Source organism: Cynara cardunculus, assembly GCF_001531365.2.
Source record: "Cynara cardunculus var. scolymus isolate 2C chromosome LG 5, CcrdV1, whole genome shotgun sequence".
In the NCBI taxonomy this organism is placed as follows: Eukaryota; Viridiplantae; Streptophyta; class Magnoliopsida; order Asterales; family Asteraceae; genus Cynara; species Cynara cardunculus.
Window position 1 is genome coordinate 33737067 of NC_037532.1, and position 16873 is coordinate 33753939.

A 16873-nucleotide genomic window follows, 5' to 3' on the forward strand; every position below is an offset into this window, starting at 1 on the left:
CTATATATATATATATATATATATATATATATATATATATATATATATATAAAGATCAATAGATGGATCCAATATGAACACTGATACGTTCATGTCCGAATTCTTAAATGTTTCGTTTAAGCTTCTTAGTTGGTCTATTAAATGGGTTCGTCTTCCATCATATTAAACCAAGTTTCAACAAGACATTGATCATAAATATTGTAAAAAATTCGGTACCATTATTGTACTATGAGTATGAATGGAGTAAAGGAAGAGTGTGTGTGGACCCCATTCCCAAGCGTCTAACTTGACGTTTGACTTTCATTATAAATGTTTGATCTTTGTGTCTGCAGTTTACTTACGTGATAAATACGTTTATTTGACATCAATTGTAAATTATCACAATTTTATTCTAAAAAATTCATTAGAAGATAAAACGTTGAACATAAATCACTAATAAATATGACGATTATTTCATCCCTTTTTCTTAAAAAATGACCGAACAAACAAAAAGCTATAATCTGTAACAAATTATTAAAAATCGTTTATGTCATACGTAACGGAATATTTATGCTCAAAAATCCCGATTCAAATAGTCATTTATTTGGTACTGCCATTTCTTTAAAGGCACAAATAATATCCAAGAAAAGAGTACACATATTCTACGAGGCGTTGAAACCAGAAGATAAACAAAAGAGCTCCACAAGCGGCAAAGAAAACCCGAAGAGGAATTGTCATTTAAACTCGACTCAATCACAAGTGAGAAATTGCCATGCACCTTCCATCATCATTCACCACATCCTCCGATCTCCACATTTGGTCCATGTATGCTGCCGCCAACATTATCTGGTGCCAACACCGTCTCCACTATTACAAAAGGATACTTTTTTGACATTCTTATTAAAAATAAGATCACATCTTAATCGTTAAAAAGTTTTTGGCCTAATGGTATCGTAGCCTTTTGCCTTCTAAGATGTCAGGGGTTCAAACATCACCAAAAATAAAAAGGGTGTGTGAATTTATTTGTTGCATTTACCGTATATAAATATTATATGCTTCAAAAGAAAAGATCACATCTTAATATCAGAAGTTGAGAAATTAGTAGTTTTATTCATCTTTAAATACATGTTATAGATACTTGCTATGCCTCTTATCCTTGCTATGCATCTTATCGGGTAAAATTCTAGATACTTATCATGCTTTCCCAGAAGGTAAGTAACACCCGATAAGAGTTTACCTGATAAGCATTTGGTGAACAGCCGCCACTTTACTCCAAATAAAATATGTCAATTACTAAAATACAATTTCTTAGGGCTTTGAAAACAAAAACAATAGCTTGATGAATAAGACCAAAAGAGGTGATCAGACCTTGTAACCGGTCCAACCTCAGGACTCGTAACCGATGGTAACTGATTGGACTTTTAGTAACTCGGATCGGACCTCTTGTAACCGATCCTTACATAACCGGTACTGGACTTCAACCCCACTTCCCCAAGGGGTTCTCCAATTCCCCAAGGGGTTCTCCAATTCAGCCTCTCAATTGGTTTACAAACTCAAATTATACGATAAAGGTTGGCTCGTCCACGGTCCTACTTGACCACCGTCTTGATGCATTTGATTGCATAACTTAAGTTCGAAAACCAATCCAAACGACGGTGAAAAGGCGTGTATCGGACTCGAGTTCAAGGACCCATGCCCTGGACAAGCAGTTGACCACGTAATTTGTGACGCAATGTGTATGCATATATATACACGAACGTATTCACAAAATAAAGTTCAATGATTACAGATTTTCATTTGGAGACGGAGCGAAAACCTTTTATTCCATATACTGAAACATTGAAAACTATGCAACATACCAATGGTATTTAAACAAAAATCTAACTTATTATGTAGAGTTGATGAAAGGAGCCATGGTTATTTGCAGCATTATTACTTGCAGACCCCTATTGTAATTCTCCTACCGGTGCCTCGTTCAGCCATAGAAAATGAATGAAATCATACAACTTTGCCGTTACGCTAACCTGCAAAAACAAAAAGGAACAACGGAGGTTTGAGCCTGGGCTCCAAAGGTCAAAAGTGCTTGGAGGTCCCAGGTTCGAATAAGAATCCCCTTGTAGTCATGGAGGTTCAAATGCGATGACTCTAGGCTACCCAAGAAGCCGGTGGTCGTCCTGAGATTAGTCAGCTCGCATAGCGGGTTGAATATCCAGGTTAATAAAAAAAGGAACAAGGAATTCCGGTTATTTAGGAGAACAACCTTCTGCTAATTTTTTTTTAAATGTACGACGTTATGATAGATTTAAGAAACCCTCTGGCTAATAGAAATATGCATCTTCCTAACAAGCAATTCCCACCGTAGTAGTAGTTGAGGTCGTGAGGAATGTGGAATATCCCATGTGCCCAGGGGTTCGATAAAGCTCAAAAAATAAGCTAGCTTATAATTGTCAAACATCGCTTAAAACTTAAAAAGTCGTCCAAAATGCATATATTTTTACTCATTTCAACCCATAATCCAACCCGCTCATATTATCACCTATATGAATTCTGAATTAGGGATACCGTATGCAGCATACCTTGTAAGGGGTAGGATTTAGCCGTCTCATGTGATCAGGTCGCATTTGTTCCAGTTGGCTGATACAACGTTCCCTGTTCTGCTTAAGCGTTGGCAGTTCTTCTCTTTTTTCGTCTTCATATAAACACGCACAATTTGGGTTAAGTCGTGTTAGAATCAAGTGTATAACAGGGTGCATTTGGCACGTAGGCGGGGACTCGATGGTTGGGACTAAGGTAGGACGGAAGAAAGAGTTGTGGAAGGTTTTAGGGTTTTAATTTGATATGGGTAGTTTAGTGATTTACCGATCTTGTCCCATCTCTCAGATTTCCGTTCCACTTATCTTGGTCATTTTTGTCCCACTTGGTCATGTCCCGCATACCAAACGCATTACCATATATCCGAAAAATAAGGGCTCCGAACCTGTATTTCCGGGCCAATAACACTTCATAAGCTCCTCAACACGCTGTGGCACCACATAAGCTCTCTTGGATTCATTAAATGGGTGGCGACATAAAATTCTTTCGCCTACCTGTCGTCAAGTATCAAACGGAGACAAATCAACGATAGCTATTTACAAAGTCAAATTGTACATAAATCACAGCAGAACATCAACAGGAAAGTTGCAACATGTGACATTTTGGGTTGTCCCATGTAGGGGTGAACATGGTATGATAGCATGTTTTCCCTATCCTATGTACCAACCAACTTATAATTGGTACGAGAACTTGCTAGTTGCTACCAGTACCAACCAACTTTACCCGTGTACCAACTTAATTAATACCAAGTTTTCTCAGTTGGTACGTGTTGGTAATGGTACTGACATACTGGACCAATATCGCAAAGTTGTAAGTTGAATACGTTAAAACACGGAAAAAGACTACCAATGCCCAAACGAAATCCAAAGTTACAATACTTCAAAAGTTGATACAAAGTTTCAAATTAGAATTAGAAAAGGGAAAAACCCAAGAGGTGGCATAATAAAAGTTTAGGGCCCAACGCCATAATTAATTAAATATTAATTAATAGATAATAATTAATTCATTAAATATATAAAAGTTGGTACGGTATGGTGGTACCATGGTATTTGATTTATTGTGCTATGTAACAACCGACTTTGAATCCCGTACCAACCAGAAAATGTCGTTACCAATTTAACCGGTACAACTGGTATTGATGTTGGTTGGTTTGGTTTGATACGATTTTGAGACCCCTAGTCCCATGAACCCTTTTGGGGAACTTCTAATTTAAGATTAGCTATCTTCGGTTTTAAACCAAACAAACCTAGTATGTCTCATCTGAATATGGGGTCAAGGTAAGGAAGATGGAAGCATCACCTAGCATCTACCTCAAAGAGTGGTAGAGTGGTTGTTTTCATGAAGGCTATTCTAGGTTGTAGCCACACATAATTTATTGCGAACAAGGAAGCAATTTACCTTTGGAGGTCGTTCATTTTCACCTGACATTATGTCCAAAAGGGGGTAACCTTCCTTGCCGTATAATCTGAAAGATCGTTTTTTACAAGGAATAGAGACCTACCACCAAAATATACATTTGTTAATGAAGATTCAGAATACAAACAGCAACCGCAAGCAAATTTCAAACCTTTGAGACATCTTCTGACAGCTTAATACGCGGCTGGTTATTTATCTCAACAAGCTTGAAAACACAACCTAGAGCAGCTTGAGCATAACAAGTGACCAAATTGGTCCCGATTCCAAAGGCATCTACCTCATGACCCTGAGCACGAAAAGTAATCGATTGTAAACATGGAATGCTGCCAATTATGATCACAAAAGGCAGTAAATATGAGTAAAACTATGGATGCACCAAAAACGAGCATAGGATTTGCTATAAATGTGATGGTGGCTGTATATTTTTTCAATAATTACGTTTCTTGTGGATGATTGAAATTTTCTAATGTTGAATCTTCTGCAACAGTTGCATTGACCAGCTAGATGTCAAAGTCGGGCATCTTCTATCCAACAATATAGTTGGTTAACATTGGACTTCTTTGAGGCAAAAGTTACGCAGGCAAGTGGAATAGTATAGCAAAAAGGATTCTTTGTCCAGTAGGAGGGAATAATCGAGTTTGGACATTGTTAAGATCAACTCACACCAGAAGAAGTTAGGAATTAGATTAATTGATAGAGTCTCACAATGTTGCATCATATAAAGTAAACTAAAAAAAGCTCACTCTAGAAATGTAGTAGCACTTTTAGAGATTTGTGGAGGAAATATGCTGTCGCGTGACATCATGAGCAGACTCGTAAGATTTGTCCCTACCCCCTTCATGAAGGGCTGCAGTTTTTTCAGTATATAGATAGACAGAAGTATCGTGTGAGAATAAGAGTAAAGCTGACCCTTGATCACTTTTAATCTCATCCCTACCCTATGAAGTGCGCTTATCACAAGCATTGATCTGGTGCATCTTGGTGCACCGCGTTAGTGTTGATCTTCAATTAGGATTGATCCAAGGGAGGAGATCCCTTCTTACCATAATTTCCATTCTTGCAAGAAGCCAACCCTCATTTCAGGGAAGGTTCCGCAAGGAACCTCATTTCATTGAGAACCGGGAAATCATCAAGAGCGTGCCATGTGTCCATGTTCATGATGAATGTCGTAACATTCATCATAAATGTTTGTATTCGTGATGAACGTAGTAAAAAATTCATGTCCATTCCATATTCACGATGAATATTAACACGTGGCACGCAGTTGGTGGTTCCTTGGATCTCAATGAAAATGAGGTTCCTAACGCAGCCTCCCTCTGTGTGTGTGTGTATAAATCGAGTGTCCTAAGTTTCCGTCTCTTTAAATAAACTAGAAGTAAAGTTTCTCGATTGATTGAGTGCTAAATCTTTATTTGGGTCCAAATTCTCATCAAGTAAAATCTTGATCAACAAGAAGTATACAATACGGTAACAGTGATATCAGTTTCAAGAATCTACAAATATTTACTCCTTGATGATACTTACCTGTTTGTTCAAAGCATCTAAGGTTTCCTCATTAAGGTCATTGCTAGCAGTGATACCAGTCTTTCCAAAATCAGGAACCCCAAATTCCTTTTCAACAGTCTGAAAGAACTTCCTCGTTTCACATGACAGATAAGCAAGGTCACCAGAGTCTAATCTAATGCCCCTTGCTTTGTACCTGCAGAAAACATAAACAAAAGCCTACATGTGAATTTACAAAAAAACACAAATAGGCTAAAGTATAAAACTGTGATCCCATATCATAAGGTAGAACCAGAAAAATATAAACTCAGTGCGAGTTTTTTCTCCCAATCACTTGGGTCCACTCATACATCAGTTTCTTGATTGAATCCAGTTTATCGCAGCATGTATGCCAAGGTGCACCAAAAATTCACATCGACAAGATAAGTTGCAAACAAACGCTAGTTACATACTAAGAAAATCACCAGGTAACATCATTGACTTAATAGGGCTAAAACCAGATAGGGGACATATCACTTTAACTTCACCATTATAACTTTTAGTTGTTTGTATATGCCAGGAAGCAAAACTAGTCATCAGTTATCACTATATGTAACTTCACACTTTAGCCTTTTTAGTGTATACATGTTGAATAATAAAACTTTCCATGTACTTTGAAACTACTGGTGATAAAGATGGTATTCATCAACTTCTATTTAACACTTGGCTGGTCAAAGTGACCATTTATTCTGGTATGGACAATAGATATGATTGTCATTTCTCACAGAAGGATTTCGGAAATAACTGTGGAATTGCATAATTGATTCTCTAACCAAGCAAAAAATGAATGCATATACAATTATATGCAACTGTGTAAAAGCAAGCACAACTATGCTTAAATGTGCATTATAATATTGTTTCAAATTTACGGACATACCCCATATCATTTAGTGCTAGAGCAACAGCGCAGAAGTTAGGAATACCGCTCCTCATGACCTGGAAGAAATGACACAACACCATTGTGTTAATTAATTTGGTAATAATCAACCCCAGTTAATGAATATCGTGTATAACAGCTACAGGGAACAAAAGAAACACGCCATATTGTAATACATTAATAGTCCTACATGAGGACATGCACGATTGTTAAGAGCAGGAAGACAAAATTGATGTTTGTATAAATTACATATCTTTTAGGTGAGTTCATTAAATGAAAACGAGATGTGGTACAAAAAAAATATATTGAGAAGAAATGGAGTTCAAAGTGAGCACACATATGACTAAGCAAATAAATAGCAATGAGTGCATATTTAAACAACATATAGAACAATCCAAGAAACTTCCGACTTACATCATATGTGTCTACAAGAGCTAGAAAGTTGTCAGGAAATGCCAGGGCGTACGAAATGAAAGCAGCTAGCTCACTCTGGTTAGTCTCACCAAAAACACCCTTCAATATACTTAGCCTCTGAAACATGTAAAAACGCAGAGTAATAGAAATATAAGATATATGCAACGGAAAACTCTTACATGGAAAAAAGCACAGAAAGTATTGAATCAGGCATAAGCAAATGCTTCCCTAGAACTGAGAGACGATTAGTAAAAGGAAAAAAACTCCAATTTTGGAGGGTAAGCAACTAAAAGAAAATGGTAATGTTTATGTGCATTTGGATTATCCAAATCATATATTAGATATTTTCTTTCTTTATGATTAGTTCCTGCATGTGCTATACAACGTTGAATTCATGACTGAAACAAATACTACAACTGCAAAAGCCATGAGAGTATGGTCGCACCTTTAGTTTGCTTAACCATGTATGCACAACACTAACAAAATCCTGGCACACGCTAGAGCCATCATGACTTCGGAGAGACTTCTGTATAATCTCATCAGTTCCCTACAAATCGACAGATTGATTAAAGTAACTTCAAAATCTTCCAAAAACTTGATAAATAATACAGGCACAAACAAGCCCAGCAAGTCAAAACTACACTAGCTACTCAAGAACTCAAGATATAGGACCTTTATCATATAAAACCTAGAACATTAGCAAGTCACTATATTACAGGTATTCAGGTTAAGTAATAAGTCAAAACAAGGGACTGTTTGCATACATATGTAGAGAATGAAAACTAGAACAACAGTCTTCCATACAACTAGACAAGCGCAAAGTTTTTAACATGCGAACTTGACAACAAATGTATTGATTTTTTAAATGTTCTCCTTACATATCTTGATGTTCCTTAAAGAACTAAACCTCCTTTTGCATAATATGGGCATGATCCTAACCACAGTACATGTGTCACTAAACAATCAACTGAGATAAAATGGTAAAAAGGAAATAGTTTTCAACTTGTAGTCTTCTAAGCTAGCTTTCTAAAGATCTTACTTAACGAATGAAGTAAATTCAAGCGGGGATTTTAGGTTTATCTAGATTTTAACAAAGGCATGATTTGGAATTTTCCACAGATCAATAAAAAAACAAGATTACTCACAAGAAAATATTGAGCACAGTATGTTCTTTAAAAGAAGACCAAATTGGAAGATTGTTGTACTAATTGTGTATGTTGATGACATCATTTGACCAGAATGACACTCAGAAAATGAATAGACCGAAGAAAAAGCTGCCTAGGAATTTGAAGTTGAAGATTTGGGGGTTCTAAAATATTTCCTCGGCATGGAGATAGCTAGATCAAAGAAAGGAGTTATTGTTGACCCACAGAAGTATATCATCAATTTGCTGAAGAATTCAAGATTGTTAGGTTGTAATTTGTAAACCGATCGATACACCTGTTAATCCAAATACCAAGCTTTGGAGCAACAATTCAGGAGATGTGGTTGACGCTCACACACATCAGAGGTTAGTAGGAAAGTTGATTGACTTGTCATACACAAGGTCTATTATCTCTAGGAATCTAGTTTTCTATCTATTAGGCTGTAAACCCCTATATAATTAGGTTGTACATGTACTTTTGAATCAATGAAGAAGATTATTCATTGAAAAGTACAAATACTTTAAACCATAACTGCTAAACAAGTTCAAGAAGATGGCACATGCCAAAAACCGTTACATTGATAACATTGGACTTATTAATCAATGTAACGGGTTTTAAGCCCTGAAACAGATTATAATTCATCACGGCATTCAAAACAACTTCACTGAACGAAACAAAGTGGTTATATATTGCACCAACCATGAATGAGCTAACAAAAGCATGGGAATGTGTTCCCCGGAGCGGTATTCCAAATAATCTTCCAGCTGCACAATTGCTGTCAACACACAGCAAATAAAAAGATATAAGCTTCCTTGGTATAGGAATTTTTTTTGACCATGCTATTGTTGAGAGAGATGAAAAATATAAAACCCATGGCTGTTCCAACCGTGCATAAGTTATCCCTTCTCATAATCTAGTTCGTCCATAATGGTGCTAGATTTAGTGACACCCATGACATATCTAGCAACGGATTGGTCCTACAAGGGTTCGATGATAAAAGTTTCACTTCCTAGTTTGCAATGTGCAACTGCAAGCATGTGCAAGTAGTGAGCGGTCATAAGACTGTAAGGGTACCTAGAACCTAGAACATTGGTTTTTGGAATAATACTCGCTATCAATTCATAATTCCAAAATTCTCTTCATGCATTTCCACTGTGTAACATATGCTGTGTAGGTGTGTACCTGTGTAAGGGTGGACCCTGGTGCTGTGGTGTGTCAGGGTAGAGGAGAAAAGTTTCTGGATGCAATTATTCTCTTACATTCGGGAAAGACGCTGTCCCTTCCAATTATAAGGTATTTATAAAAAAGGCACACACACATAAAGATAATGCACATGAGAAGTGAGAAGTGAGAACAGAGCGATGAGCAATTTCTCATCATCTGGGAGCGGTGTTCCTCCATTTAGCTGTAATGTCGTGAACTTGTGTAATGCAACATGATTTTTCAGAGGTAGAACACCAATGATGCTTAATTATATTTTCCAGAAGGCAAGTTGAGGTAAAAATTGGGAATTTGGTCAGCTATGGGCATATCTTCCAGGGATTCCATGTGAACTTCTCTTGATGGAAACATAAACAACCTATGGAAGCGAATTAGTAATTCGGCTAGAAATTGTCTGAAATTTCTCGTATTTTAACTGCTTAACAAAACTGTTACACACCAAAGTAGAGGGTCTTTAGTATTACACCTGTTTTGGAAAGGGCAATATGGTAACTTCATGCATAGCAAGTTGTGGATGGGAGGTTAGAGATAGTTGTTAGTATAAATAGGGGGGTCTAGGTGGTGTAGGAGGGCATTTTGTTTTGTACACACCAAATTGAGCGGGAACGCTTTAGGGAGAGATCTCAGGCCTCTCGAAAGCCTGAGAAATACTGTAAAGCATTCAACGAATACATATAGCCAACTATTTCGATCTCAGTGTATAACAGAGACACAGAGCATAAAAATATTTCATGCATCACAATGCTTATGAGATCTGCCCTTTCATTCTCTTTCTTGTGTTTGTGAAATACGCCATAAGAGTAAGAATAATATTTGTGGATTTTGTGAAATAGCCCATGACAGATACATGTGTGTAACAATATATACGCACACGCATACATATAGCTATGTATTATATAGAGAAGGGGATGCAAGTGATCTATAGGCCTATAGAAAAGTGATGGCAACTTCAAAACCCTTTAACAGAACAGGCCAAAAATAGCATTTATTAAAATAAGCAGACATGCCGACTTTCATATCTATGATCCCTTCATCTGAGTACTAATCTTTCATGTAACTTCTATGAACATTGAACAGCGAATCAATTTATAATAAAATAATGGGCCATATTATAAATTAATTGAAAACACAAAAATACTTCTATCTACAGTTTTAGTGTCTTCACTTGAATCTGTTGGTTACAACATAGTTCTGCCAGTATTGCAAGGGCTCTGGCAAAGTTTGTGCATGTTTTTATCTGGAGTTGGTATGATGACTCTTTATAAGCATGCTCACTAGCATGCGAGATATATTCTACTGTTCCCTCTATCAGGAATGTCAATTAGATATTAAACTGGAAAAATGCAAACAAATTTTTAAACAGGGACCCACACTAAGGTAGTGTTAGAACTCAATCAATGATCTACCATCATTTAAGGTGCACTATATGTGGTCAACAAGATCACCTTGTTGCATCAAATCCTCCCATGTAGCAATACTTTGATGCCCCTATACCACCATCCGGGCCCTACAAGAAAAAGAGACACAGTAAGTAAATAACACACTGAATGCATTAATTGATATTGAGGAAAACAGACATGTTACAACCTGTGCCCGTCGTAGCCCAAACTCAAGAAGTACTTTGGATTTTCCAGCAACAAAACGATGCCTTGCAGCATTTGTAGTGACTAGTGATGCATAATTTATAAGATTCACATAAGGAGTTTCCAACAATTGAACCACCTGTAAGAAACAATATAGGGATGCATTATAGGCCTTATGAGGATAACAAGACACGTAGCCCTGAGATTTAAGAGCTTTCTTTTTAAAAATGTTTCAAAAAATATCTTGTAGAATGAACCAGTTCATATGACTCACAGCCACTGGGCCTTCAACCCTCATCAAGGGAACTTTAGGAAAGACGACAGATCCCTCAGTAATAGCATATACTTCCACATCAGAACAATCAATTCCTTCAAGATAATCAAAGAAGCCATCCTAACCTCGACAGAAGAAAATTGTTAGGAACATTTAAAAGTGGTAATGCATAGAGTAAAAAGGTATGGATATAGTCGTTGCATTCTATGAAAGCAGGTTCTAGATACAGTAAATTAATCATAAATCATTTTGGATGATCAGGTAGAAGATTAATGTATGAAATGGACTGCAAATGGATTTCTGGTTCACTACATATTAATATACTCGTTGGCGTAAACCAAAAATAAACAAATTTGCAATGGTTTGCTGACAAACACACATCATTTCTTTATGAAATATCTTAACACATGCCATGGTCAGCAGAACGCTCCCCTACCGATGTATTTTTACATCCCACAGCTTTGGGGAGGACATTCCACATAGACAAAAAGCAAGAAGTATTCTGTTAATAGCTCAAGCAATTGGAATATGTTATGATATGGTGCACTTTGCAGTGATATCAATGAACAATGGTCCTCTTTTTGATTAAACATAAACAAGGATCCTTACAAAACTGTATTTCCTTGGATTCACTTGCAGTTGCTGGAAAATTAGATGATCAATCATACCAACATATGCAACTAGTTTCAGAGACTAAACAATTCAGGTAACACCTAGAAATCTTCTGTGGACACCAATACTTCAAACTTCATTATGTTTCTATTAAGAATCAAGTATTAAACTACTCTTGATGCATCTGACTTGATGCTTACCTCACATGTTGGAGATAAACTTTCTCGAACAAAAGCAATCTCTTCCTTTGAAAATTTAAAATTAGCAATGAACCTTATGCACTCTTCGAGACCAGCAAAAACAGTATATTCACCACCAAACGGGTTCCGTCGAAAATATAAGTCAAACCTGAAAAATAAGCCAAAGATTACAAGATAACCTATCAAGGTTAAGACAACCATACGGCCCCATGGTGTTGACTGAATTACTGTTAAAAACAGAGGGGTTCTACATTGATTCAAACATCAAAATCCAATCWTAATAGTAAATGGAACATTAATCAAGCCCAAGTAATCGTACAAGTACCATTACAATTAAACAAAAAGTTTTGGTCTTATAGGTAAATTGAAATCAATAAATCATGTATCATATCTTCTTTACATTACCATTATAAAGCGTGAATAACACTAACGTTTTTTAATCGGAGAGCAAAGTACTTCGTTGAGCTCTCCAAAAAACAAGATTCACTGATTCCCATTTACTTGAATCTGATTAAGGTGCCTCTTTGTATTCCTTTATTCATTCATTTTATTTGGCCTTAAGAAATTGTAACATGGATATCTTCAGAGGCAGAAAACTACATTAGTTATTACATCTCACCATTGAAATAAAAGGTTGATGCTAATACAATGTCCTAACCTATGGATCAATTGGCACCACATTTCATTTAGTGCATGGAGCATAATTGAAGGGTGCAAAGATTTAACCATTAGTGTGATATCAGGATACAAACCCAAGGGTGATAATCACACATATCGATTTTAGGCTTGTAATTTATATCTCCTTGCCCTCTTATGCTGGGCTTATAATTTATAAGCAGGACACCAATTTTGAAACAAAGGCACCATATAATTAATCAAATTGTTGACTCATTCATTCTCTATGTATATCTTCTCTATATACCTTAAGCAAAGAAGTAATGTTCAATAATATCTATTCTTACAGTAAAAAGCAAAACTTTGTTGGCCAAAGTAGCAAATAGATTTCATGGTGATGGTAGACCTATTGAACTGATTTACAAATAGCATTCATGAAAATTCCAACTTTAATGCTAAAGTTCCCAAATCATTTTCAAAGCTGCATCCCCTAAATCAACTGCAACCAATCTAATGAGTTAAGACACTTGAAATTTGGAAATTATAACATTTTCATCCGTTTATCATATGGCTATAAACGCTAGCCCGAGTAGTGACACCAAAGGAATCAATCAATTCCATCTAACAACAATCACCACATAAACAAATCAACATCAAAGGAAAATCAAAACAATTGAATAAAAAAACAGCGATTGAGAAACTAACACAGCACGTTCGTTATGCTTTCCAGCTTTCCAGTACGCATAAGCCATGGTGAACTGATAGAGATCCGTGAGAAGCGGCGTAACCATTGGATTGGTGGGACCATCGATTGCTGCCGGACGACGGTTATCTTCATCATCCTTAAGATCACCGTTAACTTTAGGTTTCACATCCATTATATGTGTGTTGTGTAACCAATCAAAGACGCCACAAATTCTATATGCTTCGTAGTTTTCGTCCCCTTATCTTCACATATATCAACAAACACGTCTGTTTCAGATAGAAAAGGAGCCGATGGAATCCAAGAAGTGGAGATTGAAAGAGACAAAAAGGACGGTCGTTGTGGTTGTGGTGGTGGTGGTGGTGGTGCCGTCGCCGAAGTGGGGTTGTGCTATGATTCTCTTGAGTGAGTCGTTGATTTTTGTCCTGTTGAAATCAACTCTTTTCCATTCTTTGTTTGTTTTGTTTAGATACTCTTTCCATGGACCAGTAGTCTTTGCAGTTCACTAAAATAATATCACTTTTATTTTCACTTTTATTTAATATAATTGTAAAATTTTCTTTTAAATTGATAATAAAAAAAAAAAAAAAAGTGTTAGTTCGAAAAACTGTTGAACTACTCAAACGGGTCGAATTAACTTAGATCGGATCGTTTTTTGTGGTTTGAGCGGTTAATGGTCTGGTTTGATTTGAAAATTTTCCAAATCAGACGATCTGGCATGATCTATGGTTTAAACGTTTTTTTAGTGGTTTGGACTGAACTAGGCATGGTAACGGGACGGAGACCCGCCCCCGGTTTGAAGTAACATCCCCCGGCCCCAATCCCCGACGGGTACGGAGATTAACATCCCGTCCCCGATCAAACATATGTCTTATCCCCGATCAATCCCTATAAATAATATCCTTTAATTTGATTCTAACGGGGATCCCTGGCCTCGGGACCCGTTTTAGCGAGGAATCCTCGTCCCCTTTCGGGTCAGATGAACCGGGTTTCCCATCGAGTCGGGACAAATCACCATCCTTAGACTGAACTAATTGTTATTAATTTTTCAGTTTTCGTTTTAGGTTCAAATTTGGTGGTCTGATTAAAAAGGCTCCATCCAAGACATTTATTCGTTTCAGTCATGTTTGTTTTAATTTTAGAGATAGATGGTTATTTTATAATTTGTTTTGACCATGGTTTTTCTGACAAACGCCGACGTTAACTTCGTAGAATTAAAGGTCATTTTAGTAATTTTGTCTATTCTTTTGTTTTTTCCTATAAAAAAATAAAGATTTATTTTACGTATTAAAGTAGTTTTTATTTCATTTACTAATTTAATTTAATTAGATAATTTATGGATTGTTGTGTCACTAGAATCTCCCCCACTATTATGAGGGAGTACTTCCCCTATTAAACCTATTGATATTAAAACATCATTTAATGATAAAGTTAGATAGTCGTTCGATGTATTTTTTATTTGAAGAAACATTTATTTCGTATTCACTTCATGTGTTCAATAGCTATTCGATGTCTACTCGATGCACTTTTAATTACAAAAAACATGTATGATCGATGTGTTTCATGAGCTCGATAACTGATCAATTTACTTTAAATTAAAAAAAAAAGTGAATTACATTGATGGTCCTGATGATTTGCTCAAGTTTTCGATTTGATTCATAAAACAAACTATCTACACTGACGGTTTCACATTTTTCAATTTTATAACACTTCAAGGCCCCTGAACTTAACATCGTCAATTAGCAACTGTTAAGAGAGATAAATTGGTTTTTGGGCAAAGTATAAGGACTAGAAGTGTAATTCACTCTAAAATTAATTGTAATTCACATATTTTGTTTTTTATTAAAAATATTTTAAATATGATTAAAAAAAATATTTTTATTATTATATCAATTTAAGTGTTGTAGCTTATTTACAGTTATTTGATAATTCAATTTAATAATATCTGATAATATTTTAACTTTTAGTATATAATTATTTTTTCATAACCAAAAAATAATCTATTCTGATGAATAACTCTCTCTCTCTCTCTCTCTCTATATATATATATAGAAGAGTACTTGTGCAATTCAATGAGATATATCTTGATTTTAATATTTTTTTTTTATCTCAGTCAATGTTATAATATGGTCTTATGTGATTTTGAAAAAACGATTATGCTTTTATTTTTGAATAAAATATAAACTTGAAGTATCATAAACATTTGACAAAAATACATCGATATTAACATCAAATTAATTATTTAAAATTCTTATTTTTTTTAATTCAATTTTTTATTATAATTTAATTTAGGTTCAATAACGAAGTAATTTATATTTGGTTTAATAATATGTTTTCTTATAATGATAATAATTAATTATTTTGTTAGAACTCGATAATTATCTTAATTATATTTTTGATCTTTTTATTTTTAAAATGAGATGTTTATCCGCAGTTAGTTACACGAATTCAAACATGGAGCTTTAATAAGTTGTGCTTATGCATAATTTACTTGTAATCTTGAATTTTAAGTAATATGCATCAATATACAATACTTCATGCATAAAAAATGGTTTTTAAGCATTTTTGTCAAATGCTTTATAATGTAGTATAGATATATACACACATACACACACACATATAAAAGCAAAACCAAGGTATTACTTACGTGACATCCTCACAGTCCAGTATTTAAAATCCTTGCTTTCTCAATTTTTTGAGATTTTTAATTTTTTTTCACTAGATACATTACACCTTCTAACTATTGTCCTACTCGATTTGGAAGTCGATCTTTGTTGCCCTACCCACATATGACCTTCCAGGGACGATGCTTTAGGTTTTCGGTGACTGCAGCGGTTGTGGATAAATATCTAGAATAGAAATCAAGACCCTGGTGAAATCTCATTAGCCCAGAATCTCACTAATCTCATCATGAATCGCTTATGGAACTGTGTGTTCGATTATGAGCAAGTTATGTTGGTCATTCTGTATTAGGGTGACCACCGACTTGACCATGGCAGTGACCACCGTTCAACACCCTTGTGCGTAAGGGCCCAGCCGGCCAAATTTTTTTTTCCTTTTTTGCTCCTTCCCAAAACAAAATTGTATTCAATTTTGTTTTTTTTTTTCTTCCTCAACCCCACTATGTAAACAATTCAAATTTTATATTACCAACACGAAACCAACCCTTTAATCTCTATTTTCTTAATACAATCTCCATTACCGATATTTAATCGTCTACATCATGGTAGAGATGGCCAAAAATCGGTCCCGGGCCGGGCCTTAACCGGTTACGGCCGGTCCTAATCGCGACAAAAACTGCCCATAACCGGTCCCTCTATAACCGGTCCCGGTCCCAATGAAAAACTCTATAACCGGTCAAGCTTTCCCATAACCGGTTAAGCCGGCCGGTCCCGGTTCCGGTCCCGTAACCGGTTACGGCCGGTCCTTTGAAAAAAAAATATTTTTTTATTATTATTTTTTTATTAATAAATTTATAATATGTTATTAATATCTTTGAAATATGTTATTTTTAATATGTTTTATTATAAACTAGAAGCGTACTCGCGCAATGCAGCGAGATACATCATGATTTTAATATTTCATTTTMYTHTKTATCTYAGTCGATATTATAATATGGCTTTATGTGATTTTGAGAAAGCGATAATGTTTTTATTTTTGAATAAAATATATGTTTGAAGATATCATAAAAATTTGACAA

General features: G+C 35.5%; 1 protein-coding gene across 1 annotated transcript; it reads right to left on the reverse strand.

Moving 5' to 3' along the window:
- Nucleotides 1-1690: 1690 nt before the first annotated feature.
- Nucleotides 1691-13609, reverse strand: LOC112512490 (nicotinate phosphoribosyltransferase 1-like). The gene is made up of 15 exons (XM_025118481.1): nucleotides 13176-13609; nucleotides 11856-12003; nucleotides 11044-11163; nucleotides 10774-10908; nucleotides 10632-10693; nucleotides 8665-8740; nucleotides 7266-7367; nucleotides 6821-6937; nucleotides 6407-6465; nucleotides 5512-5686; nucleotides 4139-4273; nucleotides 3970-4068; nucleotides 2957-3065; nucleotides 2556-2668; nucleotides 1691-2003 (listed from the first exon to the last, which is right to left on the reverse strand). Exons 1-15 carry the CDS (start codon nucleotides 13346-13348, stop codon nucleotides 1926-1928), a joined length of 1701 nt encoding a protein of 566 aa, XP_024974249.1. The 5' UTR covers nucleotides 13349-13609; the 3' UTR covers nucleotides 1691-1925.
- Between the last annotated feature and the right edge of the window lie 3264 nt (nucleotides 13610-16873).